At 47.9% G+C, this 26,679-nt stretch overlaps 4 protein-coding genes across 9 annotated transcripts in view; 1 reads left to right on the top strand and 3 right to left on the bottom strand.

Moving 5' to 3' along the window:
• Positions 1–7,047, bottom strand: part of agap1 (ArfGAP with GTPase domain, ankyrin repeat and PH domain 1) — a 102,386-nt gene extending 95,339 nt beyond the window's left edge. For both annotated transcript variants that reach the window (XM_027291420.1, XM_027291421.1), the window contains exon 1: positions 5,835–7,047. In XM_027291420.1, coding sequence (XP_027147221.1) covers positions 5,835–5,997 — 163 coding nt within the window. In that variant the 5' untranslated portion in view covers positions 5,998–7,047. The remainder of the gene's footprint in view (positions 1–5,834) is intronic.
• A 676-nt stretch (positions 7,048–7,723) lies between these two features.
• Positions 7,724–10,118, bottom strand: LOC104931301 (fas apoptotic inhibitory molecule 1). Of its 3 annotated transcripts, none has more exons than XR_003464218.1 (5): positions 9,185–10,118; positions 8,771–8,999; positions 8,601–8,650; positions 8,290–8,491; positions 7,724–8,232 (listed from the first exon to the last, which is right to left on the bottom strand). XR_003464218.1 is itself a non-coding variant. In XM_027291434.1 (5 exons), exons 1-4 carry the CDS (start codon positions 9,299–9,301, stop codon positions 8,342–8,344), a joined length of 546 nt encoding a protein of 181 aa, XP_027147235.1. In that variant the 5' UTR covers positions 9,302–10,118; the 3' UTR covers positions 7,724–8,279; positions 8,318–8,341. The 3 variants fall into 3 exon arrangements, 2 of the variants coding, with proteins under 2 accessions (XP_027147235.1, XP_027147236.1); XM_027291434.1 differs by having other exon boundaries at positions 7,724–8,279; positions 8,318–8,491; XM_027291435.1 differs by having other exon boundaries at positions 7,724–8,491; positions 9,185–9,408; positions 9,516–10,105.
• A 317-nt stretch (positions 10,119–10,435) lies between these two features.
• Positions 10,436–13,903, bottom strand: LOC104931303 (ras-related protein ralB-A). Of its 3 annotated transcripts, XM_027291433.1 has the most exons (6): positions 13,750–13,892; positions 13,079–13,187; positions 12,665–12,787; positions 12,378–12,586; positions 12,135–12,309; positions 10,436–12,054 (listed from the first exon to the last, which is right to left on the bottom strand). In XM_027291433.1, the coding sequence occupies exons 3-6, from the start codon at positions 12,776–12,778 to the stop codon at positions 11,947–11,949; spliced, it is 606 nt and encodes a 201-aa protein (XP_027147234.1). In that variant the 5' UTR covers positions 12,779–12,787; positions 13,079–13,187; positions 13,750–13,892; the 3' UTR covers positions 10,436–11,946. The 3 variants fall into 3 exon arrangements, with proteins under 3 accessions (XP_027147234.1, XP_010744579.1, XP_019132335.1); XM_010746277.3 differs by lacking the exon at positions 13,079–13,187 and having other exon boundaries at positions 13,750–13,903; XM_019276790.2 differs by lacking the exon at positions 13,079–13,187 and having other exon boundaries at positions 12,665–12,806.
• Positions 13,904–15,571: 1,668 nt separating this feature from the next.
• Positions 15,572–23,842, top strand: LOC104931304 (inhibin beta B chain). The gene is made up of 2 exons (XM_010746279.3): positions 15,572–16,641; positions 19,992–23,842. The coding sequence occupies exons 1-2, from the start codon at positions 16,245–16,247 to the stop codon at positions 20,765–20,767; spliced, it is 1,173 nt and encodes a 390-aa protein (XP_010744581.1). The 5' UTR covers positions 15,572–16,244; the 3' UTR covers positions 20,768–23,842.
• The last annotated feature ends 2,837 nt before the right edge of the window (positions 23,843–26,679 follow it).

Below are 26,679 nucleotides of genomic sequence, written 5' to 3'. Positions count from 1 at the left end.
ACAAACAGCAGATTCATCGAGAACGTCAGCGTAAGCGTCCACACTACGATGATAAAAAAGATATTCTGGTGATGTTTGACTGCTTCCTGACCCTGAACACATCACTTCATCTGCTAAGCTGCCCCTGAACGCCACATGAATAAGCAGCATGAGTAGCTGTTGTATAATCGGAGGCCTGCAGCGCTTCAAACTGTGATTGTTGGCAGAGCCCGTCTGTTGCATCACCGCCTGTCATTCATAGAGAAGAAGCTCATGGAACAAAGGCGAAAGGTCAGGGACGTATTGCTGATGTAAAACGCTGCATTCGAGTGCAGTCATGTGTCGCACACACACACTCCCCTTTAATGGGGGCCTGGAGCCCTGCATGCTCGCTGGACGGCCTGATGGAGTCAGGGTGGAGGTATTTTTAGCCCTGACGCTCACAGGTGACCCTCCGTCAGCTGAGTTTAATTCTCTGCTGCGCCTTGTTCAGACTCAGTCTTTGTTGTTGATCTGTAATATGACAGTCAAAGCGTCGATGCTCCTCGGCTGCTTCCTCTGCAGACCGATCGATGAGCTCGTCCTCTGGATTTAACGAGCGTCCCCGAGCTCGTCCTGACGCTCGTTATCTCGTTAATGTTGCTCTGTGGACGGAGGCGGCGTGCAGGAGGAGCTCTAACTGGTTTAACATTTCACTTCAGAGACACTCAAACACATCATAGTTACCAAATTCAGAACTGACCCAGAATCAACAGTGAAGCTCTGTGATTGGATGTGTCTGACTGAAATGCACCCTGGGAGTCGTAGTCGACTTCTCTCCTAACACTGAGCTCCACCCGAGCTCCGTCTGTCTCTAATCTGTTAGTCAGCACAGATCATGAACCTCTGCAGGCAGATTAAAGGAAGCAGGAAAAGTTGTGACCTGCAGATAATCCCACAGATCCCCGTTAACCTCGTTAGCTGCTAATGGCGCTAACATGACCTCTGACCTCAGTCTGACCCGAGGATCGGCTCCCCGTGTCACGGAGCCTCAAACACTCACTGTGTGTTCGACCTTCAAGAAGCGTGTCGACGTTTAGCGGATCAAACGGTCGTTACGGTTAATTAGGTGAAAATCATCAGATTCAATCAGGACAGACGAAGAAGAGAAACGCTGACTCAGCACTCAACCTTTATTTATGTGGCAGAGTCTGACTCAGCATCTTTCTGCTGTCGAGTCACGACTTCTGCCAGTACAGGCGTTTGATTCAGCGGGACCCGACAGATGAAGCTACAGACGTGACGTGAAGCCACAGACGTGACGTGAAGCCACAGACATGACGTGAAGCTACAGATGAAGCCACAGACGTGACGTGAAGCCACAGACGTGACGTGAAGCCACAGACGTGACGTGAAGCCACAGACGTGACGTGAAGCCACAGACGTGACGTGAAGCTACAGATGAAGCCACAGACGTGACGTGAAGCTACAGATGAAGCTACAGACGTGACGTGAAGCCACAGATGAAGCCACAGACGTGACGTGAAGCACAGACATGAGTGAAGCCACAGACGTGACGTGAAGCCACAGATGAAGCCACAGACATGACATGAAGCCACAGATGAAGCCACAGACGTGAGTGAGCTACAGACAGACGTGAAGCCACAGACGGACATGAAGCCACAGACGTGACTGAAGCTACAGACGTGACGTGAAGCCACAGATGAAGCTACAGACATGAAGCTACAGAGAAGCCACAGACGTGACGTGAAGCCACAGATGAAGTACAGACATGAAGCTACAGATGAAGCCACAGATGAAGCCACAGACGTGACGTGAAGCCACAGATGAAGCCACAGACGTGACGTGAAGCTACAGATGAAGCACAGACGGGACGTGAAGCTACAGACGTGACGTGAGCTCAGACGTGACGTGAAAGCCAAGATTGAGCTACAGACGTTACGTGAAGCCACAACGTGACGTGAAGCCACAGAATGAAGCCACAGACGTGACATGAAGCCACAGACGTGACGTGAAGCCACAGACGTGACGTGAAGCCACAGATGAAGCTACAGAAGTGACGTGAAGCTACAGACATGACGTGAAGCACACAGTACGTGACGTGAAGCCACAGACGTGACGTGAAGCCACACGAATGAGATATGAAGCTACAGATGACGTGAAGCTACAGACATGAAGCTACAGACGCCACAGATGAATGCCACAGACGTGACGTGAAGCTACAGACTGAAGTGAAGCCACAGACGTGACGTGAAAGCCACAGACGGGACGTGAACAGCAGATGAGCCACGACGTGACGTGAGCCACGAGGAAGCCACAGACGTGAGTGAAGCTACAGACATGAGTGAAGCCACAGACGTGACGTGAACTCAGACAGGACGTGAAGCCACAGACGTGACCATGAAGCCACAGACGTGACGTGAAGCCACAGACGTGACGTGAAGCACAGATGAAGATAAGACGTGACGTGAAGCCACACAGAAGCGACAGAAGCCACAGACGTGACGTGAAGCCACAGACGACGTGAAGGCCACAGATGAAGCTACAGACGTGACGTGAAGCTACAGACGTGACGTGAACCACAGCTGACGAAGCACAGACGTGACGTGAAGCCACAGATGAAGCTACAGACGTGACATGAAGCCACAGACGTGACATGAAGCCACAGATGAAGCCACAGACGTGACGTGAAGCCACAGACGTGACGTGAAGCCCACAGATGAAGCTACAGACAGTGACGTGAAGCTACAGACAAGCTAGCAAGCCACAGATGAAGCCACAGACGTGACGTGAAGCACAGACATGACGTGAAGCCACAGACGTGACGTGAAGCTACAGACATGACGTGAAGCCACAGACGTGACATGAAGCCACAGACGTGACGGTGAAGCCACAGATGAAGCTACAGAACGTGAAGTGAAGCCACAGACGTGACATGAAGCCACAGACGGACGACTGAAGCCACAGACGTGACGTGAACACAGACGTGACGTGAAGCCACAGACATGAAGCTACAGAAGCTACAGACGTGACGTGAAGCCACAGACGTGACGTGAAGCCACAGATGAAGCTACAGACGTGACGTGAAGCTACAGACGTGACGTGAAGCCACAGACGTGACGTGAACCAGACGTGACGGAAGCCACAGATGAAGCTACAGACGTGACGTGAAGCTACAGACGTGACGTGAAGCTACAGACGTGACATGAAGCCACAGACGTGGCGTGAAGCCACAGCCGCAGCCTCACTCACAGGACACATTGCAGTGTGCTGCTGCTTCTCCGCTCCACTGAGCGCGCTCACTGTACTCCAGCCTGAGATGAGTCATGCTTCACCTCGTACATTAGGCCTAATGGAAGCAGGCCCGCAGGAAAACAAGGATTGTGGGTAAAAAGAGATGGTGCAGTCAGCACGGGCGGAGGGGGGTGGAGGCAGGATGGAGGATGGAGGATGCAGGGTGGATCTCTGCAGACTCGGTGACGTCTCTACTTTCATTAGTTCGCCGTCACGTTACGTAACACTGTCCTGACAGCACTGAGCAGGAGGAAAGTACGACTCACTGACTTTCAGTATTATTATTATTTCTACTGAAAGTTTCAATATTTCCTTCTCTCTCTGGTGTGTCACATTAAACTGAATCTGTGTGAGTTTGAGGATGAGTCAGCATTTTATGAACCAAACAAACAAACAATGAGTCGTGGAAATGATCCACAGATTAATTAAAACGGTTTCCCGCCTCATGTCTCCTTCAGCGTTCATGCAAATTAACTTTTATCTCCAGAAATTAGAAACATTAAACAAAACGATGACTCGTCATTTTCTCTGTGACTTTTCAGCCTTTGGACTCTCAAAGCTGCTGAGTCATGCGCGGGACGTCTCAGCTGTTTTAGGGTAGAATGTAAAAGTCAAACAGAGCAGGTCGACAGTTTGTTGTGATTGTTCAGGTGTGTTTGACACCTGTGCTGAGATTTAAATAAAGTCTGTCACCATGGCAACAAAAAAAGACAAAGCACTGATTCCTGTCAGGTCAGTTTACAGTACAGGCGGCCCCGGAGGGATTCAAACCTCAGACCCTGCCGGCCTCGGCGCCTCTCTTTATAGTTTCATCAGTCGGACTGTAACGTGAGGCTGTGTGTGTGTGTGTGTGTGTGTGTGTGTGTGTGTGTGTGTGTGTGTACAGTCAGAGGAAACACAGCCTGCAGGGCGGACAAACAAACAGCGCTCAGGCTAACTGGGTCACATGGTGCGTTCACTGACTGCAGGTCGGACAAAAGCAGCCGGAGACAAAAGGCGAGTCTGACACCGGAGAGCTCAAAGATTAAAGACGCTGCCCGAGACTCCACCTGTTCACCTGTCGGACACTTCCTGTTCAAACACACCGCTGCCGGTTCAGAGGTTCTGTCGCTGTGTTCACTGTTAGACTGGACTCTGTTGGTTCAGAGGTTCTGTCGCTGTGTTCACTGTTAGACTGGACACTGCGGTGATGAGGAGGTGACCAGAATTCTCCTCTTTCTTCCTCGCTGGTGTTAATGAAGTCGTTTCACTGTTGACTCTCGCCTCGCTTCTCCCTGTGGGGAAATGAAGCGGGCCACGTTCACAGCAGACACAGAAAATGGGTCGGTGCCGTCTGTCCGTCCATCCATCCTCGTATGCAAATGAGCCCCACGCTGCAGGAAGTAGGCCAAGCCTCACCTGCTTCAGAAGAACCAGAAGTGGGCCGACGTGAGCAGCAGGAGCTCGCCTCAGAGGCTGACTTACATAACAACAACAACAACAACAACAACAACAACACACACACACACACACACACACACACACTGAATCTAAGCGGCACGTCCAGATGTGCTGAGGGGGCGGAGACAGACGATGACATCACAGCTGCTGTTTTGGGTTATTTCCAGCATGAAGGCGGCTGAATGAGTCACAGAGCTCTGATCTGATTGGACGACACAGGGGGACACACTGCAGTCTATTAGCAGAGCGGTGTGTGTGTGTGTGTGTGTGTGTGTGTGTGTGTCAGAGAATCGTCAGTGTGACCTTTAAAACATGAACACACTGAACATCTGCACACATCAGGACACACACACATACACACATACACACACACACATACGTTCAGTGTTTACAGCGGGAGTCAAACCAACAACCCAACGCGGACGGTGTCGAGGTACGGAAAGCCTTTAAGGACAAAACTGTCCTGATGATCGATCAATAAATCAGTCAGTAAACTGATACTGTGTCTGTCGCAGCTTAAAATAAAAACATTAATCTGTGTGATGGACCAGAGAGACGCTGCCAATAATCAATCAATCAATCAATCAATCAATCAATCAATCAATCAGTCCCAGCTCATGTTTTCATCGTGAAATGTTCAGCCACGATTCACTCACATGGTTTTATCAACGTTACTTAAAGGTTTGTGATCGTCTGAGCATCACGTCCAATGAATTAAACAAAGTGTGATTTTACTGATTTACTGACACCAAGCCAAAGAGAGACTCCAGAAATCTAATTATTAATCGTTAACTGATCAATAGCATTAAATCAAGTGAGGACTCATCATCTGATTGGTGAGCGATGCTGAGTGTGCAGGTCCTTGAACATTTCACGTTTTTAATGAGGTCGACATGATTTCTGGAAACTTCACAACTGTTGACAGCACCTGCAGGTTGCACTAAACCAACGAGGATCAACCAAAATCCAGAAATATGAAGGTATATGTGATCAACCTTCAACCTGCTGGTGTCACAAAACACAAACACTGAACGCATCATGACGCTTTCAGGTGCTCCAGATGTGGAGTTGCCAGCTCTCTAACCAGCACCACCTCTCCTCCACCCTCCTCTGTGTCCTACCTTCAATAGCGATGACATGCTCCCGGATCTGGTTCTGCAGCAGCGGCTCCTCCACCCGCTCCAGCAGCTCGTAGATGGAGTAGATGTTCGGGTGGACGGACTCGAACCTCTGGATCTCGGACCGGATGGCGGCCGAGTTGGCCAGATGCTGCTGGTAGTTCATCACTGCGGCTTTGAGGCTCGGGCCGAGTTACAGAGACACTTCACAGGCCGAGCACGGTGAGCTGTCGGCGGTGGTGAGGAGGAAGGTGAACGGTGTGACCTCCAGGAGGAGAAACGAGCTGAGAGGAGCCTCAAATCCGGCTCACCTGCTCCGATCCGAGGGGAGCTCCACACATCAGTTTAACGTCAATAACCACCGGGTGTAATTCAGTTTAACCCTCCTTTGTGCTCACAGACACGGCGTGTCCTCCTCTACACCCCCGGCAGGTTTCGCCTGTGACGCTCCCAGCGCTGGTTCTTCTTGACCGGACCAAGCTGCTGCTACTGGCCGCTGAAGGCAGCTGTTCCCCGGGGCGTCCCGGCTCCCAATTCCGGTGCGGTGACAGATGTGCGGCAGGCTGAGCAACGCTTCCCCATGTCCTCACACGGGCCGCGGGAGATTAAAGCGACACTCTGCTCGGGTTTATCTGGATTTACCGGAGCCCTCGGCGTCACTTACAGTCATCGCTGCCCGGCCGAGGGGGGTGGAAGACGGCCTTGTTGCTAAGAGGCTAGGCTAGCCGGCTAAAGCTAACTAGCTCCGGAGGAGGAGGCGGAGGGGACGGGAAAACTCTCCGCTTTTCAGCCGCTAAAGTCGGCTTACATACCGGCCGAGCGGGCGGTCAGAGCCCCGGAGAGCAGAGAGGAGCAGCCATCTTAGAAACAGTCCGTCAAACAGCAGCTGTGACGCGGCGGCGCGCGGAGCGGCGGCTCGCGGAGCTGGCCGGGTCGCGGTGGGGCAGCTCCGGGTGTCTGCTCCGGTCCGTCCGTTGTTTGTCTCCGCTCCGGTTAACGTCCTGACGCCACGGCGGCGGGAAAACAGCGCAGCTCACGCGCCTCCAAGACGAATCCAGGTGTTAGTTCAAACGTTTTCACTCCAGGTGAGTCCCGCACACACACGCGGAGCCCGCACACACTCAGCCGTTCCCCGCTCCCAGAGCCGTGCGGTCCATCCCGTGCAGACCGGAGCCTCAGTGTCCCGGCCGGGGACGTCATTACCGTCAGGGTGCTTCCTCCGCGCGCGGGAAGCTGCACACGGTGCACGCGGCGGGTCCGGAGCGGGGCTTCAAAATAAAGGCATCGGATTTTATTTTATTTTTTTATATTTATAATAATTATATTATTATTACTACTATGTATCATGAAAATGTTATTATTAATATATAATGTTATTATCACATAATATTATTATTAGTACTATTATTATTGTTATTGTTATTATTATATACCTCGTCAGATAGAGTAGAAGCAACACCTTACCATCATATCATCAGTAATATTTCCATCATCTTGCACTGCACCTTATCTACCTGTGTGTCTTGTGTTTTTTAAGTTTCCCATTCTGTGTTTTTATTTTTTCTACCTCAGTATTTTATTCTATTCTATTTTTATTGTATTCAAATATACTCGACTGCTATGGCGACCTAATTTCCCTTCAGGTATTAATAAAGTATCTATCTATCTATCTATCTATCTTATGAGCATTAAAGGTCAGTATTGAAAAACCAAGTACTGTTAGAGGACATTAAATTATTATCATTACATTTATATTTTTTTACATTTCATTTCTTGTTTTCTGTACTTGTATTTCCCTAAACAGTGATTTTATGTGTTGCCAGGATAAAAAGGATAAATGTGTTTTTGCTGGTGTGAACTTAAAATAAAATTAAAGTCTATAAACAGAAAAATCAGCCTGTAAAATAAATATTTTATTTTGTGTTGTTTTCATTTTAATACATATAAATAAAATGAATTACACTCATTACATATTATTACAAACCAGACAACCTGAATGTAACTATTGTTATATTAAACTTCAAACTCGTTTGTTTTACTTCATGTTTACTGCGCATGTTATTTGATGCTTTTATTTTGAACATCAAACCTCCCTTCTTCCGGTCCTTCTCTGGCCGAATGCCGCGTGCTTGATGCGGGATTCTGCTGCGGGATTCACGAGGACACTGGCTGCGTGGAAGCTGCGCAACAAAGATTTATGCAACGGAAATGTGTCGATTTGTTTTAATTGATGATTCTGACAGCGGAAGTCACTTCATATGAGTGCCCCTTTCAAAATAAAGCTGCAAACAAAATAAAAGCATGTGCATGTTCATTCACTGCATCTACAGAAACAAGGCTGTTAAAGTTCAGAGTGTGGTCATGGTGTGTGAACACTCCGACAGTCCGGCTCTGATCTGACAGTCCGGCTCTGTTCTGACGGGCCGGTCCTGTTCTGACGGGCCGGTCCTGTTCTGATGGGCCGGTCCTGTTCTGACGGGCCGGTCCTGTTCTGACGGGCCGGTCCGGCTCTATTGTGTCAGAGCTGCTACTTTCTCCCCGTCCATCAGTAACCAGTGAACAATGCCGTTCTTCTTCTTCCCACCGCTCGTCGCCTTGATGCAGCACTCGTGCTCCCTGACCATGAAGTGCGTCTCTGTGCCGTCGTCCACAAACTCTCCCTGTGGACGGACACAAAAACACGACAGCACAAGAGGAGCGTGAAGTTTGTACGTCTTATTTTGAAAGATAGATCAGATTTATACGGCACAGACAGGCATCCATTCTCACCATGGTTTCCATCTTCTGCCCGTTGCACCAGACGTCCATGGTGTCCTTCTCTGTTGGACAAAAGCAGGACATTCTGTGTGAGTGCATGTTCAGATATGTCAGAGCTGCTTGTTGACCTCGTCCTGCCGTTACGTAACTGCAGATAAAACCTGAAAGTCAACAGCGCTCACCGAGCACGACCCTGCAGTCCTCCCCGTCCACCTTCAGCAGCCACGTCTTGGTGGTGTGGGCCTTGTTGTCGATGAACTTCTGCAGACTCTTGCCGCCGACGTCCAGCGTGTACTCGTAGGCGAAGCCGCTCAAGGCCTCGATGTTGATGGTGGCTCTGGTGTTGGCGCTTCCCACCGTGAACGTTTCCTTTCCAACCAGCTTGAACATCCAGTCTTTTCTGACCACTTCCTGTTGAGGAGACACAAGCTTTTTAGCCTCTTTTAGCTCCTAGTTTTGGTTCTGCAGCACACGTTGTCTCCACATTAGAGACGGGCTGTGAACAGAGTGAAACATTTAGCAGAAGCTTCAGTTTTTCTGATTTCTTTTGGTCAGAGAGAAACAAACATGGACGTCTGACATGAACAGAGTCTTACCCGTCCATTGACGCAGACCACACGTTTCCCGGTGGTCGTGCCATGAGAGAACTCGATCCTGTAAACGCCGTCGCTCAGCGCCACCTCCCACACGGCCACCAGATCTCCGCCCAGCATCTCTGACTCGGCTCAGGACGATCACGAAGCGTCCAAAAGTCCCGTCCCGGTTCTGAATGTCTGCACGAGCAGCGTCCGTCGTGTCGAGCTCAGCAGCAGCTGCATTACTGTAAGAGGATTAGCGACATGAGCTCACTCTATGCTGCCACTGCCGAGGACGAGTCCACTGCATGAAGACATGGAGCGTGCTTGAAAGCTCAGGAAGACCTCTGACCTTTACAACCCAAACACAGCTTCCCTTCAGTCAATGCGAGCGCCAAGATTTCAGGAAAACTCAGAGAAACAAAGAGACAAAGGATTTTCACTCTGGGAGGGTTTGAAGACTTTTTTAAACAAAGTAAAAGGAAGGTGAACAGGAAATGAAGAAGTCACTTACCTCCAGGTGTAGTAAATACTCAAGTACAAGTACAGTCTGTATGTACTGTACATATAAATATATACGTGTGTTCTGCACTGAAGTCCTGACTGCAGCAGTGACTGACACAAAGCGACCATTGTTGTTGTAGTTTTTCAGAGTCGAGGTTGACGAGTGTCACATCTGAACTGCAGCCAAACACGAAGCATCTGCACGAGGAAGTCTGCGTCAGTCATCCTCTCATCAGCTGATGAATTTAATCAGACAGGAGAGCTGCTGCCGTCAGACGAGTCCGACCTGAATCACTGAAAGACGACAGCTTTAGATTCTCACACTTCCACTGCTGTCAGTCACTTCTTCTCAACACGTGACCACCTGATCTGAGCAGCCTGCAGCTCAAATGAACCAACAGGAAAACACTGAGTACTTTTACCTGAGGATACTCTGAGTACTGAAGTACTTCTGTGAAATAAACTTCATAAAACTGTGAAATCTGAGCAGAAATCATCACTTCTTCATGTTTTGATGAAGTCTGTCAGTCAGAGGCGCCACCTGGTGGACAAATGACGAATCACTAATGTGCTCATTAACTCATTGACATTAAAATTTTATTTAAATCTTCTTTAATTTAATATTTTGGTTCCAGATGGAGAATATCTGAATGAAGTTACAATCATCTGTGTAACTTCCACCTTGTTAATAAAGACAAACACCAATAATTTGTATTTGTTTGATTGTTTTAACGAGCAAGTTTCACAAATTCAACCCATAAAAAGCTCGTTTAATTACAGATTCTTTAATATTAAATATAGAACCGAGCTCTGAAGTTTGTTTGTTGGGTACATCTTCATGGAGAATCACAGACAAACATCACATTTCTGCATGTTGAGTAAAACGTCTCTGTGTTACCTTTGGTTCCTCGGACTTGTAAGAACGTTTCCATGCTGTTCGACATGTTTGATGGATGCGACTCATTAAAAACAGGCCACGCGTCCGTCAGACTCTGTTTAATTATCAAACCGCTGAGTCTGTCCGCGGCCGACCACACAAACACCACGAGTCCCTCCAGAGCAGAAATACAAAGCTCCTGATCAGTGATTTAAATAGTCCGTTCCCTTTAAACTTGATTATAAATTATATTTGTGTTCGTCAGGGAAGTGAAGAATAAAGCTTTCATACAAAAGGAGTGTCTGGAAGTGTCGTCGTTACATAGTTATCCATCATATATATCAGGAATGTGAGACAGACGGAAATAAAAACCAGCACAAACGAGTTTTTAAGGCACAAAAAGTCACATGAGCGTCCGGACCGACCGACGATCCTTCAGCTCACGTCGAGTCTGCCATCACACAGAAAACTCAAAACATTCAGGAGTACGGAAGCCCAGAGCGGACACGCCGGCGAAGAGACAGACCAGCGTTAGAACGTAAGACATATCAAGTTATGAGAACGTACAAACTCGTTAGAACTTTAAACTTTGTTATGACGATGTTTTCACGTTACAAGAAACTTTTCTTGTTATTAAACATTTAAAGTTTCAGGTAATAACATAAAAATCTTAATGACACGTTACGTTAACGTAATTACATGTTATCAGATATTTTCACGTTATAAATAAATCAAACTTGTTTTACACAACAATACTGTTATAATATTTACAGCGTGATCATTTATTATGTTCTATAAGTTTTATATGATTATAACGACGATTACGTGATTACGTATCCGTGATCCGGATCTGTTTCTCATCTCCGGCGCTGCAGCTGAACTTCTGAACAGAACGATGAAGGCAAAGAACGAACACATGAACATGTAGTTTATGGCCATAAGTATGTGGACACCTCTGTCCAAACACTAATGTTAACACAGCATCACTCTTTTTATTAACTCCGTGTTTGGGCTCCACCACCTCCTCGGTTAGTCTGACAGCGTCTGTGTTTCGTGTCCGTGAGGAGCAGCTGATCATTGTCTGGAGGTTGATTTGATGCATTATTATAATACAGATATTGGTTATGACCTGAGCCGGCTGGCTCAGTGTCCACATACTTCTGGCCACATAAAGAGGAAGCAGAAACAGGAAAGTACCAGACGACAGACAGACGCAGTGATGGAGTGACCTCGAACACGTGTTCATACATGTGGACAGAAATACTTGTTGTGGTGTGAATTCAACGTGCAGGTGTGAGCGCGGAGCCGCCAGGTGTGGATGAAGTGAGTGTTTCAGTTCGGATCAGTCCGTCTGGCTGCTGCTCGGGTTTGGCACTTTGTCACCTCGGCCGTCACCTCGAGGTTAAAGGATGCAGCACGGCTTCTTCTTCTTCTTCCCGCTCGGCCCGTTCTGGCCTTTGCTCTCCGACATCTTCTTCTTACGGACCTCCCGCATCAGGTCGAAGAACACCTGAGAGACACGAGACAGGTGGACAACGTTAACACCTGAGAGACACGAGACAGGTGGACATCATTGTCGTGGTTGCGTACCTTGTCCACGTTGGCCCTCGTCTTGGCCGACGTCTCCACGTACTGCACCCCCCACTCTCCGGCCTTGCCCGTGGCCTCGTCGGCAGAGACCTGCCGGCGCTCCTCCAGGTCCGACTTGTTCCCGACCAGCAGCAGAGGGATGGCCTCCTCCTCCTTCACCCTGAGGATCTGCTCCCTGCACACAAACACCACGTTACCTCCACCTGTTAAAGAACAGGAGACGCAGGCGGAGAGCAAACCAACCTGAACTCGGACGTGGCGGTGAAGGACTCGTGCTCGGTGATGGAGAAGACGAGCAGGAAGCCCTCCCCGCTGCGGAAGTAGTTGTCTCTGATGGCGGCGTAGTCCTCCTGCCCCGCCGTGTCCAGGATGTCGATCTGAACGTCCTCGCCGTCCAGCACCACCTTCTTCCTGTAGCTGTCGGCCTTGGTGGGCTCGTAGTCCTCCACGAACTGAGAGGAGAACAGCGGTTATGTGACGGAACGCAGAAACAGCGAGGGCTCATGGGAAACGTAGTGCTGAAGTCTCACCTCGTCGTACATGAACTGCAGTGTGAGGGCGGACTTTCCCACGCCGCCGCTGCCCACCATGATCACCTTATGGAGAGCCAGGGAGGTCTGGTTCTTGTTCTTACCGGAGGCCATGGTTCTGGCCTGCAGGGACCAGCAGAGACCAGCAGGGACCAGCGGAGATCAGCGGAGACAAGCAGGGACCAGCAGAGACCAGCAGGGACCAGCAGGGACCAGCAGAGACAGATAGATATACGTTTAGTTGAATGTTTATTATGTTTCCAGCTGTGCATGATGTTGTTGTTGTTGTTGTTGTTGTGTGTCATCGCTGTGTGTTGTGAGTTCCTGCTCGTTTGTGGAGTCACTGATGTTACTCGTTAACAGACGGCTCGTTAGTCAGTGTCTGTGACCTGTCTCTGACTCCGCAGACTTCACCTGGTTTTAGGCTCCTCTGCTCATCTCACTGACAGCTGCTGGAATCATTTTCCAGGACATTAACCTGACATTTGACTGTGCTCCAGGTTTTCCAGGACTCCTGAAACACCTTGAAGACAGAGCAGAGGTGGAGGGTGGAGGCACAGCCTGTGATAAGCAGCCAGTGTAAACACGGTGCCGGGCAGCAGCTGGACCGAGCCCGCCTGTCAGTGACCTTTCACGGCGTGCCTTCAGTGCGGGCTGCCGCCGGAAGGACACCGACATGCGGGTGGAACATGTCGCTTCAGGCCGCCAGCCGGAGTAAGAGCGGGAAGTCAAAGTAATAAGAGCGGGAAGTCAAAGTAAAAAGAGCGGGAAGTCAAAGTAATAAAGATAAACGGTCAACATGGCTGCTGCCGCTGAAAGAGGAACTGTCAACACTCCTCCAGCTTCCTCACAACTTTATACACTCCACACACACCGGTTCCCGCCTTCAGCCTCAAACCCGCCTCTGATTGGATGAAGTCGTGCGTACCGCTGCTCCCATTGGCTGCTCGGAGAATCAGTCACAGACACCGATAGCTAGCCAGCGGTAGATAACGCGTTCTCCCCCCGGGAGGAGTTCACCGACAAACGGCCGTTAAAAACGTCTCCGGTGGGTTAAGCCACCGGAAACAAGTTACGTAACTCACCTGCTAACGTGTTTGACTGTCGCGCGCTGAGAAATCCGCCATACACCGACACACAACTCAACTTTTACCGAGTTGACCGGGAGACTCGCCGCCGCCGCCCCAGCTTGTACCCGGACTCAGACGAAGATCGTGTGCGCGCGAGAGGAGGCGTCACTCCGGCCGTTAGCGTGGCCGTTACCAGGGCAACGGATTTAACGGTTGGCTGAAATACAGCCACAGACGGCACGTTATAAAGACATGACGCAGACTGATACTCTAATTACTTTAGGATTTAAATACTCACTCACACCAGTGTTGGTATTTTACGTTACACGAAGCTTTTCGTTACTTTTTTCTTTAAACTACAGTGAGGCGAACACCGGAAACAGACGCGGAGTGATACATCCTAATGTTTCCCTCCTCTCTGCACGTTCAGGATGTGACGTCACGGAATTCCTTATCTGTCCGTTTATTTATTTATTTATTTTTGAATTTATTTATTTTATATTTTTAAATTACTTATTTTTTATTTTATTTATGCATTTATTTATTTATGTCTTCCCTAATATAAACATATAATAAAACCCGTAAGGATTTATTTTTTAAAGTGACGTCTTTAAATGTTTTGTTTTGTCCAAACACACAAATATTTAATTTATAATTATATAAAACAAAGAAACGGGTCAAAATTCTCTTATATATAATAATAATTATAGTAATAATATAATGTCAGAGATGCTGGATCAGAAAATGTTTCATATTCTTTCTTTAAATGATCAGACAGCTGCAAACATGATCACAGTTCATTTTTTATTTTATTCTGGTTGTTTCAGGTTATCAGAGGTCACGTGCAGCTGCAGCAGCTGCGTGTAGTTCCGGTGTTTGGACCAAAGGTGGCGCTCTTTCATCACTTTGTGCAGCTCACACACTGAGCGTCCTCTGAGTGATTTAAGTTGTGTTGAGTGTTTTGTCTTTGGGCTCTCTGACTTCATTAAATGTGACACACAGTTTCTGTGGAAACTTTTAAATCCACGTTTTGGCCCAAACAGCAGCAGCAGCTCGTGTTCTGACTCTGTGGACGTGATTTCAATAAAACTGAAGAGAGCAGAGCTCACCTGTCTCTACACCTCACCTTGTTGTTGTCCTATGATAATCAGCAGCTCAGAGGTCAAAGGTCGCCTCAGCTCATCGTCTCTGTTTGTGACTCAGTTCATTTGTTTTTTGCAGTTTTTACTAACAAATGTCCGGACGTCTCAAACTGGAGACACCCGTCAGGCCGAGCTGTCGAGGATCGTGTGGATTTGAATAGACATGCTCAGTTTGCATGCTCGGACGTCGTCTTGATGATCAGCATGGAGAGAAACTGTTTGTTTAGAGAATCAGCCTGAAACAGGCTGCAGGACTTTAAGTCTTAATATCACCTGTCAGTCATTATCCTGCCTAACTTTAAGCCTTAATATAATGTGAACAGGTGAGTTGTATATAAATTCACCCTCAGTACAGTTGTCATGAACGGGGAAATTAGCTACAGAGACCAAAACTGTTTTTTGTACCAGGCTGTAAACATGTTTATTTCTGCTGTCTAACATGGGGACTTATGGAGACTGACTCACTTCTGGAGCCAGCCTCAGGTGGACGTTAGAGGAACTGCAGGTTGTGGCATGGACTCATCTTGACTTTATTCTTGTCTTTTCGTGCTTCACATTTGACTCCTCTTCTGTCCGGGTGGTGTTTCTGTGTCTTCAGTGGGAGTTGCATTGACACCGCCCCCCTCTCGCTCTCTCTCCTCTAAGCCCCGCCCGCCTGCTTTGCACCCCCCCTGTATATAAAACTTTTCGGTGTGTGGCGGCTCCGAGTCTCAGACGCCAGAATGGAAACGCTCCTCGGTGCGCTCACTGGCACACCTCCCTCCTCCTCTCCTCCTCCTCCTTCTCCTCCTCCGCCTCCACCTCATCATCATCATCCTCATCATCACCTTCATCATCATCTTCTTCTTCTTAATTGCGCATCGGCACTCCGGCAGCAGCACACCGGGAGTCACGAGCCCCGCCTGACACGTCTGTGAGGATGCTGAAGAGTTTCCTGAGGAGCACACTGATGGAGTGAACTTTCACCATGTCCCCTCAGCGTTCGGGCTCGGTTCTTGTCGGAGTGTGGAGTATGTTCCTGGGAGACTTCCAGCTGGGCTGATGCTGAAAACAAACCATGACAGAGGTGATGCTGTCCGCGTGAACACGCTCCAAACTTGCAGTCCACACGAACCGGAATAACCGGACTCTGCTTCCCGCCGCTGACAGGCTGCTGACAATGACCAAAGACAACCATAAAACAATGTAATAAAAACATCTCCTGCACATCTTCATCGAGTTACTGTGGACAGAGAGAGTGCGTCAGAGCGCCGTTACGCATGGAGACAGCTCGAGGCTGAGCGGATCTGTGAGCCTCATCTTTGTTTTTAGGATCTGAACTCTGACACAAGAGGGAACCGAGTGCTTCTACTCCTCCTCAGACGGAAAATGAGTAGCTGGCTCCTCAGACTAGCACTCTTCGTGGCTTGCGTCCTCTCCATCCGCTGCACCGCTGCGCCCGGGACCGAGGCGGAGGCGCACACGGCGTCCAAGGATACCTGCGCGTCGTGCGGCGTGGCACAGCCGGAGGACCCCGAGTCGGGCCGGCTGAACGTGGACTTCCTGGAGGCGGTGAAGAGGCACATCCTGAGCAGGCTACAGATGCGGGAGAGGCCCAACATCACGCACCCGGTCTCGAGGGCGGCCATGGTGACGGCGCTGCGGAAGCTCCACGCCGGGAAGGTGCGTGAGGATGGGAGGGTGGAGATCCCCAACCTGGACGGACACCCGATGAGCAACGAGGTGCTGGAGGAGAGCTCGGAGATCATCAGCTTTGCGGAGAAAGGTGCGTGAAGGACCCGCAAATTCACTTTGAACTGAGTCACATTTAAGTTCACTGTGTGTGTGTGTGTGTGTGTGTGTGTGTGTGTGTGTGTGAGGGAACATGCTGATGTTGAACAGATGTTGATCCAGGGGCCTGAAACCCCGCCAAAATAAAAGCAGGCTGCTGTTGTACCTGCAGTGCGTCACTTCCTGTCGAGCCTCTGAATCAAAGTTTGTGTTGTTGGCGTGCTGCGTTCAAACTCACTTTGGGAGCTGTAATTTACAACCTTCAGCCAGGCTGCGTTCATGTGCCAGAGAGAAAATGGGACATCTGGGCCTCCTGGCGTCTCCCCCAGTGTTGTGTTGGCGTTCCTCGAAAACAGCCCGGCTCGGTGTGGCAGAGGTTCGCTCCCCGCTGGGAGCCTTTTAGTCTCAGCTGTTTCTCTCTGTGGCCGCTGTGTTGCAGACCTTCCACCTCGGCGCCGTGCCTGCCAGTTGGCTCGGTGAGCGGCGCTGAGCGGCTGTCAGCAGGGACGTGGCACGGCGACAAGGAGCCGGGCTGGAAGCGATCAACCACCACCTGCTCCGCCCATGTGCGCCTGGCCGCTCGGGCGGCGGCGGCAGCGGCAGAGGCGGCGGCCGCGCTCGGTGGAAACATCTACTCTCCACATGAACAACTGGCTGCTTCACGCCAGCGTGTTCGCCATGTCATGTGACTGTTCGGGTCGTAGTATTGGAGCCTTTGTGCGCCTGTCATGTCTTTATGTGCGTCTTTGTGTGTGTTATTGATGTTTTCTTCACTGTGTGTGTGTGTGTACGAGTGTCTGCGTTGGCGTATACATCTACATCCAGGAGAGTGTGTGTGTGTGTGTGTGTGTGTGTGTGTGTGTGTGACATGGCAGGGCTGTGTTGAATCAGTCCCCTCAGTATAAGGTCAGAGCTTTTGTGTCGGCCGTCGTGCAGCCTGAATGCAGATTGACGGGCTGAACCCTGCAGCCCGGCACCCCATTAGAATTCACAGTGTGTGTGTGTGTGTGTGTGTGTGTGTGTGTGTGTGTGTGAGCGACTCGGTTTGTTACATCACAGCGATGTCTTACAGTCTCCGTACTCGGAGCTTTCGCTCGTATCGTGTGATCTTCATCAGCTGCTGATGAAGATCCTGTAACGTGAACAAAAGCTCCTGAACGAGCTGCTAAGTGGACGTCTGTTCATGTTGAACTCTGATTTAGTTTGTTCCACATTTCTCATCTTTAGTTTTCATTTAGTTTCTTCTGTAAATCAGAGTTTGAAATCTTTTTATTTCCCTGACATGAATAAAAACAGACGAGACATGTTGAATATTTATTTATCGTCGTCGCTGAAATGATCTCAGTGACCTTGAAGGTCGCTGATGTGACGAAGCTTTGCAGATTTTTCTCAGAGAAATCATCTGTTCTTAGAGAAGAGAAGCAGCTCGCGTCGAGTCGTTTCATTGGACGACAGTCAGCAGAAGAAAAAAAACAGCGGCAGGTTTTTAAGGTTTTTATTGTCGGTAAAATTTGTCGCTTTCCTGCTGATGTTGGGATCGGAGCGTGGCGGTGACTCAGTGCTTTATTTATCTGCCTGTTATTCCTCACTAAACATTTGTCACCACAAAGAAATCGAAACCTAAATATTTGTCCGATGTACCGTCGGCCGAGCGGACCAGCTGCCGCCTTTTCTTTAAACGATGACTTTATTATAAATACGTCGTGTTTTGACACTTTCCGTTGATCACCGTCGGCAGATAACAGTCGGGCGATCACGGAGGAGTTCATGTGAGGAGTCCACCACCTCCTCATTACCATCGCAGACAATGCAGCTGCTCGTCTGTGACGAATGAATTCGCTCTCAAACGTCAATTAACTCCTCCTGGATGTCGCTGGAGGGCGGACCCTCCTCCTGCCCAGCGTCCGTTTGTGTTCCACGTGTCGCTTTGATCCCGAAGACGTGAGCGAGAAAAACGTGATGACAGACGAACAGCCTGTGAAGTCTGCACCTGCAGCCCGGCCTCACCTTTGTCTGTGCGTTGATGGCGGCGCTGTAATCTGCAGGTTTGTGCAGCAGCAGTGTGTGATCTGACATCCACGCTGCTGAGTAATGGCTCGGAGATTACCTCGTCTCATGACGGATGAGGTAACACATGCCGAGGCTCGCTTTGATCGTCAGAAACCTCGAAAACTTTGACTCATCTTTGATATGAAGAGTACTGATGTGAGCTGCAGCTGATTCATGAAACGTTTGAAGACACAAAGAGTTCATCGGCCGGCCTTCTCACAAACTGACAACCTCAGTTTCTCTCAGGAGGTTGAGGTCTGCTGTCAATCAGCTGCTCCATGAGTCTCTGGCTCAGCTTCATGCTCCACCATCGTGGATTTCAAATCAGAGGTAGCAGCTCTGTAAGCATCTCAAGATGAAATGCCTAAAATGTAAAACACAGCAGATTTAGGAGGCTGTTGCTTCAGGTCCTGAGTGTGCCGCGTCCTGTTTCATCACACCATCAATTACTCGGGAGTACTCTCAAGATATTTACATGTCTCCGCTCAAGATCAAAACTTTATCCTCCCTTAATGGGAGCACTGGCTTGCAGAAAGACAGGATGGAACCCACACGGCCAATAAATGAAGAGATGAATTGCAAATACACAGAAAGAATCTTTTCTTTTGGCCTTTCAGCCTCTGGTATTCAGGAGTTGTGGGAAAGCTGAACTTATCTCTGACTTGATTGTAGATGTTGAAAGATGTTGACTGATTTTGAGTTTGAATCCTTCCAAACAAATAAAAAGCCTCTGACCATTTGGAGGAGCAGCTAATGTCATGTAAATGCTTTCTCTTGCGTCTTCATTCTTCCAGTTTGTTGCTGCATCTCCCGTTGCTGCCTGGCCGACGTCGACGTGGTCTCAGGCCTCATTGTGAGGACAGTTAGGCTCCATAAGATCTCATTTTCAGGCAGCATTCAACACGAAGCCTTTGAACCTTTGTGCGTGGCTCTCTTAAGCTCCCACCCCCACCCACACCGTCTCATATTTGGGCTGATTCGAAGGCCAAGTGGCCCAGCGCCCAACGCCTTCCTGTCACAGTCCGCAGGATCTGTGCTGCCACCCTGAACTGAGGGGAGGCCGAGGCCTGTTGTCTTACTTTAAGCTGTTCCCAACTTTACCCCCCTCCTCGGTACTCAATCCCCTTTGCAACCGTCTGGTCTTCAAACTGTTCCAATAGGGAAGAGCTGACATCTGACAACTGTTCACCTGATTTAAATGTCTTTTTGGTGGTTGCTTGGGAACACGGCACAGATGTCTTTGTTCCTCAGGTTACTTTATTAATAATCAAACCCTGTGATGTGTTTGTTCCTCAGATGACGTGGTGACGTCCAAGTCCAGCCTGTTCTTCCTGATCTCCAACGAGGGCAACCAGAATCTGTACGTGACACAGGCCACCCTCTGGCTCTACTTCAAGCTGCTGCCGTCTCCTCTGGAGGTGCGCCCGAGGCGGAAGGTGACGGTGAAGGTGTACTACCAGGAGCCCGGCCTCGGCAGCAAGTGGAACCTGGTGGAGAAACGGGTGGAGCTGAAGCGCAGCGGCTGGCACACCTTCATGCTGACCGACGCTGTCCGGTTGGTGTTTGAGAAGGGCGACCGGCGCCAGAACCTAGACGTACGTTGCGAGGGCTGCGAGGCGGAGGGCGTCATGCCTATCCTGCTCAACCACAACGACGAGTCCCACCGGCCCTTCCTGGTGGTGCAGGCGCGGCAGGCCGACAACAAACACCGGATCCGCAAGAGGGGGCTGGAGTGCGACGGCAGCCACAGCCTGTGCTGCCGCCAACAGTTCTACATAGACTTCCGGCTCATTGGCTGGAACGACTGGATCATCGCACCGTCAGGCTACTTTGGGAACTATTGCGAGGGGAACTGTCCGGCCTACATGGCAGGCGGCCCCGGTTTGGCCTCGTCCTTCCACACAGCGGTGGTGAACCAGTACCGCATGCGGGGGATGAGCCCAGGCTCTATGAACTCCTGCTGCATTCCCACCAAGCTTAGCACCATGTCCATGCTCTACTTTGACGACGAGTACAACATCGTCAAGCGGGACGTTCCCAACATGATCGTGGAGGAGTGTGGCTGTGCTTGAGTATGTTTTATTCTTGTTAATTTAAGGTGGAACTGAAGAACTGTAAACAGATTCACAATATTACAACAAAAAATGAATATAGAAACAGAATATTTATGGACGATGGAGAAAACATGCGCACACACAACCTCATCCACACATATCTACACACCCTCATGTATGCCTGCACAAAAACTTGTATATATATTTATGTTTGTTGATATATTTGTTATATTCTCTGGTGGAAGACTGTATCTGTCTACAAACGATTCAGTCTCCTTCAAAGGGACGTGAAGAGTTCTCTTCCAAATCTTTAAATATCCACTTTAGTGTCTTCATCATCTCTGAGATCGTGAGGATCTGGTTTGCTAAAGTGTTTCCGACTTATGTAACCTAGTAGCCTTTACGAAGCAGCATCATTGTTAGAGTAGGTACCACTTGTTTAGAAGTTTTGGAATTAAACTCTTCATGTGTAGAACATAAACCCAACCTTGAACGTAAGAAGAAGAGGTGGCGTGGGAGCCTTACGCGAGTCACAACGAAGGTTGGGGTGCCTCTTTCAAGAGCAGTGCGTGCAGACACATGGGACGAGCACTGAAAATGTTAATACACCAGTCCAACTTCACCAACGTACAGCACTTCTTCTGGCCAGGCGTCACATGAACACATGAACAACAAAGTTTCTGTTACACCGTCACCACAAAATAATAAAGGTCACACCTGAGATCTAAGGTACATCATAACTGTTTGGAGCTTTGTTTCCACGTTGGTGTGCATGTATCTTCATTGTTGAGGAAGCACTGTAGCCTCGTCAAGGTTGAGGGTCACCATCCGAACGTTTCCTACAAATTTCTAAATCACTTGTTTCTTTCGCTTGAAACTTCTCATGCATCAACTTTGAACCACTAAACAGTCTGATTTTGATCTTAGACTCTCAACTTTAGGTTTTCAAAGAGTGTGAACCGACCTTCCCAAGTCTAATCATCTCGTGACCTGTTTCAGAGGTTTCAGTTTGATGAAACCAAACTTCCACCCTTCCTCGTTGGTCTTTGTTTCATTAAAGTTAAAATATTCTTTAATTTTCAAGCACTACACCATCTTTCACAGAAGAAATACTGTAATGGAGTATTAGGACCCCACATTTATCTGTCTTTGTTTGGATACTGCAGCAAGTAAAACCTCCCTTCACCTTAATTCAGCTTCTCCTCGAAGGGGACCGTTTGATTCCTTCCAGATATTCAACGTATCTCATTTCAGTCAGTAAAAAAGTGAAAAGTTGCCATATTGGTGCAGCTTGGCACTCCCCGACACACACTTTGATAGCACTTGCAGATTGAAATGCCTTTAACGAGCCCGATGTGGCGCACCATTGTCCACAGTCCTTCTAAAGAAAATAAGTGCCGCATGAGCTATGCAATGTATAGTATTTACCCGTATATACCAGACAAGCTGAACTTAAGCTCTTCTCACAAACTATCACCAATACTTGAAATGTAAGTGTGGCAAGCAGGGGCAGGTTGGACTTTGGTTAGGAGGCAGGAGGAGGTTATGTCTGATTAAAAATGTGTTTCTGGTGGTAGATGGTGAACTGCAACAGAAAGACTTAATCTAACTCCAAAGTTCAAGTTTTGACAACCATTAAAACAGTTTCCAAAAAGTCCTTCTAGTCTTTCTGAACATATTTCTTGTAAATTAGTTGCATATAAACTTAATTTTTAGGAGACAGCATTGGAAGATATAGAGTAAATTTGATTCATTTCTAAACTCTGAAATTCTTCGAAACAAAGACGGCAGTTGGAAGTGACACTTTTCTTTGCCCCTCTTGTAGCAGCATAACAAAAATTCATTGTAGAGCAATGGTTTCCATCCGGAGGAACATTTTTTACTATAGAGCCCTTTATTGAAATTTGCTGGACTGGCTTTAAAAGGCAGAGATGGAATAATCAAGTGTTGGCTGAACTGATGACAACTTGTAGAGAGATCGTTACGTATATTTCATATACATGTTTAATTGAGAACTGGTCGTGAACCGTTATCACACAGTATATAAAATTTCATTTGGTTGCTGTACAAGACAATCAAAGTGATGTGTCGCTTTCGGTTGCCGTTTTTCTTCGGAGCAGAGTCGCGTCTCGTGTAACATGTTCGAAATCTTCCTCGTCTGGTTTTTCAAAGATTAGTTTTCCTCCCTTCATCAGCTCAAACCTCTGAAATATTTAAAAAAAGAGGCTAACTGGGGCTAACTTTGACCCAAATGTGATGCATGAACAGTGATTTTGGTGTCTAAATGAATGCGTCCCTGTGGAGTTCCCATCATGGCCCGTTCGGCACCGAAACACACTTTGAGACACAGTTTCAGTCACTTTGACATCACTTTGATATTTTCAGGTTAAACGTTTGAGCGACCTGTTATTTCACGAGTCCGTTACATTGTGCTCTCATTTACGTGCTTCACCGGCTACCAGCTACACATTTAAGTTCAGGTACCGCTTATTATCTCCTCGCCTCTTCCCGCCTTCTGCCCGACGTTTCACCTCGACTTTGCCTGCCACTGTAATCTTTCGCTTGTTCTTCAAAGCGGACGGTTGTTAGAATATTTGCACTGAGGAGCTGCGTGACTAGTAATAAGTAAAAAAAAAATGAAATACATAGAAACTGCCATTGAAAAAAAAAGAAGTTATTTTTATAGAAGCATAATTGAGCTCAGTTCAAATGTATTATACCTAATCATGGAACCAAAGAGGCCAAGAGGTTTAGCTGTTAAAGATGGCAATGCCGTCGTGTTGTTGTTGCTGTAAATGACTTTGTGACAGTAAAGAGGCCTAAACACTGTATCAGGGTATAATATCAGTCCATAATCAGCTTAATCTCTTTTCTATTTTGTACCTAGACATGGAATATTTCATATTTTTTCATCAAATTACTTAAATATTCCTAGTTTTCTTTCTTCTTTTTGTTAGTTCTCGTTACAGAATCATTTAGAGTTAAAGCACACGCCATCTGATCCCTGTACAGTTGATGTAACATATGAATATGCTTTTGAAATATTTTGTTCTTTGTAATTGTTGAAAAATAAATTTCTTATTACCACTTGTATGGATTTGTTGTGGTGTCATGAGATCGGAGGGTGGAGCGGTGTTACGACACGTCGTAGGTGTGACGATGGATCCAGCTGTTCAGTCAACCTCTGGTGGAGTTTCGTGATACGTGGCGTTACATGGCGACCACAAATATTCACTAATGATCAGCTGAGCTGGTGTCAGAGGGGTTTTTCCCAGCTCATCGCCTCATGGCATATTTCATAGAGACCTCGCAGTAAGCCATGGATGAGCTTGACTCATTATTAAAGTTATTTACTATTAAAACAACCTCCAACCTCCGTCTGCCGAGGAAGACCATGTGATGTGACTGAGAGCTAGCTGTTATCAAACAGTTTACCTGTTTTACACACTGATGTTTGACTCATTTTAGGACAACGAAACATAAATTAACAAAGGAGTACTGCTGATTATTGATATTATTGATTCTTTACTTTAAGGAATGTAAACGTGTCTGCAGCGCAGAAAACTAATAAATCATCAGTTAATCAATAAACTGATTAAAAGTGCTGTTTTCTAAAAGTTATGTTTGAGATTACCCATCATATGAAAGATTTATATAAATGTTTGCTGACATAAAAATGCAGATTAACTGAAGAAGTATCCGTGTTCCTACATTTAATTCTACAGAGTCGTGGCGGTTATGTTGGACAGCCGTCTGGTTGAAGCTGCGACTGAGAGTCTACAGAGCTCTATGTGAGTCCATTCAGGCACACAAAGGCTCCTAACAGGACTAATTATACCTGAGCAAATCTCAGCAGGACTTCAGGGGTCAAGTGTTTGACCTCTGGGGTCGCATGGGGACTACAACCGCTGCAGCGTTAGCAATTAGCATTCAAGGAAATTGATTTAGTTTCTGTCCACGGCTCTGAGCGTCTCCAAACATGAAGTCAGACAGAAAGGTGGAGCAATATTTGAACAGAGCGCTGCCACGCAAGACGTCCATCAAAAGTATAATTGCCCCTAAAAATAATCCGGTAATTGTCAGTCGAAGTCATGAGAAATGTTGTTGGTAAGTGGAGTGAAATGAGACGTTCACAGAGAAAACAGTGGCCTCTTAATCCGACAGCCGACGAACCCACGAGTCAAACTCTGACATCGTCTCAGGAATGAGAAAGAGACAAAGAGACAGGTTGTTTGTCGGGCTCCCCAGAGGATGAACCGCACAGCAGCCTATCGGACGCACATCGAGTCAGATACTTCAATTAGATGCTCTGAAAAGTTGCCACAACTTTATCCGATCCTTTCCTGCGGCATTGTTGCGATCTTTTGTTGGTCAACGGAGCCAGAAAGTTGCAATCATTCACCTCAGGCGACACAATGGTTATTGATCGGGGTTGGAGCCGCGGTATTCAAAGTCCCGCCCACGAATCAATCGCAAACAGGGCTCAGCTGTCAATCATGATGTGAAACCAATGTCAACAACCAATTAATGGGTTACGTGTTCGTGTTTTGTTGGCTCAAACCTAAGCTGGAGGCGTCGCTCACTCGCTGCGGTTGGTTTTATTTAAGTCGAGACATTCTTCAGCACAAATCCAGAAGATGAGTTTGTTTTGTCGGAGTGGTTCGAGGCGTGTTGGAGGAATTAAGCTGAGGCTTCGTCAATTACAGAGCGGACTCTGTGGCGATGTCAGGTGACACACAAGAAGCTGTTTCATCATGTTGCTCGGCGTTGGCAGCTCCGCCACAAAACACAGGAATGTTAATGAATGGAGCGAGCCCCCGGGTCACGCTGCGTGACACACACTTTACTTCAAGTGAACATGCTGTCGTGAAGCTCGGCAGGCTAAAACAGTTACGTGTTTTGACAGTGAGGTGAGCTCTGACAGACACGAGCGGGACTGAATGTGCTTTTTCTGCTGATTTATGGCCAATGAGAAGCAGATCTAATTTGTTTGTGCTGGGGGAGGTTATGAATCATTAATCATACATGTACTGTATGGGACATGTACAGTACCTGTCGCCTGGAGGGAGGGTGTGGAAACTGGGTTTGGAAACTGGAGCTCTCCTCTCAGCAGACTGTGATTCCCCTGTCCAGGCGGATTGGACGAGGTCTCCTAATCATCAAACTTCTGAGTCAGTGTTCCATCAGAAACACATCCAGCATTTCAAATAACAGACTTTATACCCAGGTCAGAGCTAGACAGCTTGTTACCACCTGTGCTGTAAACACCCAGAGCTGACCCTTCATTGCCTGTCCGTCCACTTCAGCCCGGCGTTCCCACGGATCATCGAGGATATCGACGGAGTTTTCCATCTGAGGAAAAATCAGGGGAAACCTAACGTGCTCTCAGAGGAAACGGAGGAATGTCAAGGCCACGCACAGGTAGATGATATCAAAAAGTCATTGTGACGCGTTCAAGTAGAATTCAAGATGTGGAAACATCAGATGTCACGCTTGATTTTCCAAAGGCTGCGTGCCCATTTGGAAAAATACAACATTCCTAGAGGTTCATTTTTCAGTTTTGTTCAAATGTACAGCTCTGGCTGCTTTAAAAGGTGCTGTTAGATGTTAAAGTCACCTATTATCCATCATTAAGCTCCATAACTCTAATTTCACCTGAGGTGTTGAAAAATGTCTCTGTGTTTCAGAGTGTTTCCAGGACAAAGTGTTTACATGCAGAGCTACAGTAGCAGGAGGTGGAATGTGCCAAAGGCGAACAGAGATGAGAGCGATAACACAACATCACGTTATGTCGAGCACGGAGCGTGGACCTGCTGAACAGCAGCATGGGTGTGTTCTGGTAATCTTCAGTGTTGGCAGAGCGCCACGCTTTGAACTCCTCTTCATGGGTGTCTCCTAATAACTCCAATTATTCTGTGATACTGCAACAT

This window comes from Larimichthys crocea, chromosome XIX (assembly GCF_000972845.2).
Source record: "Larimichthys crocea isolate SSNF chromosome XIX, L_crocea_2.0, whole genome shotgun sequence".
In the NCBI taxonomy this organism is placed as follows: Eukaryota; Metazoa; Chordata; class Actinopteri; family Sciaenidae; genus Larimichthys; species Larimichthys crocea.
The sequence above is the reverse complement of the archived record's forward strand: the minus strand, read 5'-3'. Positions and strand labels throughout refer to the sequence as shown.

What these genes read in the sequence shown, in the direction of transcription:
- LOC104931301 (XM_027291434.1), bottom strand. Translation starts at nt 9,301, where the DNA reads ATGCTGGGCGGAGATCTGGTGGCCGTGTGGGAGGTGGCGCTGAGCGAC. An exon ending in TGGTCTGCGTCAATGGACGG is followed by an intron (nt 9,000 to 9,184) that starts GTAAGACTCTGT and finishes TCTCCTCAACAG; the next exon opens with GAAGTGGTCAGAAAAGACTG. An exon ending in GGCAGAAGATGGAAACCATG is followed by an intron (nt 8,492 to 8,600) that starts GTGAGAATGGAT and finishes GTCCGTCCACAG; the next exon opens with GGAGAGTTTGTGGACGACGG.
- LOC104931303 (XM_010746277.3), bottom strand. Translation starts at nt 12,778, where the DNA reads ATGGCCTCCGGTAAGAACAAGAACCAGACCTCCCTGGCTCTCCATAAG. An exon ending in TGCAGTTCATGTACGACGAG is followed by an intron (nt 12,587 to 12,664) that starts GTGAGACTTCAG and finishes TTCTCCTCTCAG; the next exon opens with TTCGTGGAGGACTACGAGCC. An exon ending in CGAGGGCCAACGTGGACAAG is followed by an intron (nt 12,055 to 12,134) that starts GTACGCAACCAC and finishes CGTGTCTCTCAG; the next exon opens with GTGTTCTTCGACCTGATGCG.
- LOC104931304 (XM_010746279.3), top strand. Translation starts at nt 16,245, where the DNA reads ATGAGTAGCTGGCTCCTCAGACTAGCACTCTTCGTGGCTTGCGTCCTC. An exon ending in CATCAGCTTTGCGGAGAAAG is followed by an intron (nt 16,642 to 19,991) that starts GTGCGTGAAGGA and finishes TTTGTTCCTCAG; the next exon opens with ATGACGTGGTGACGTCCAAG.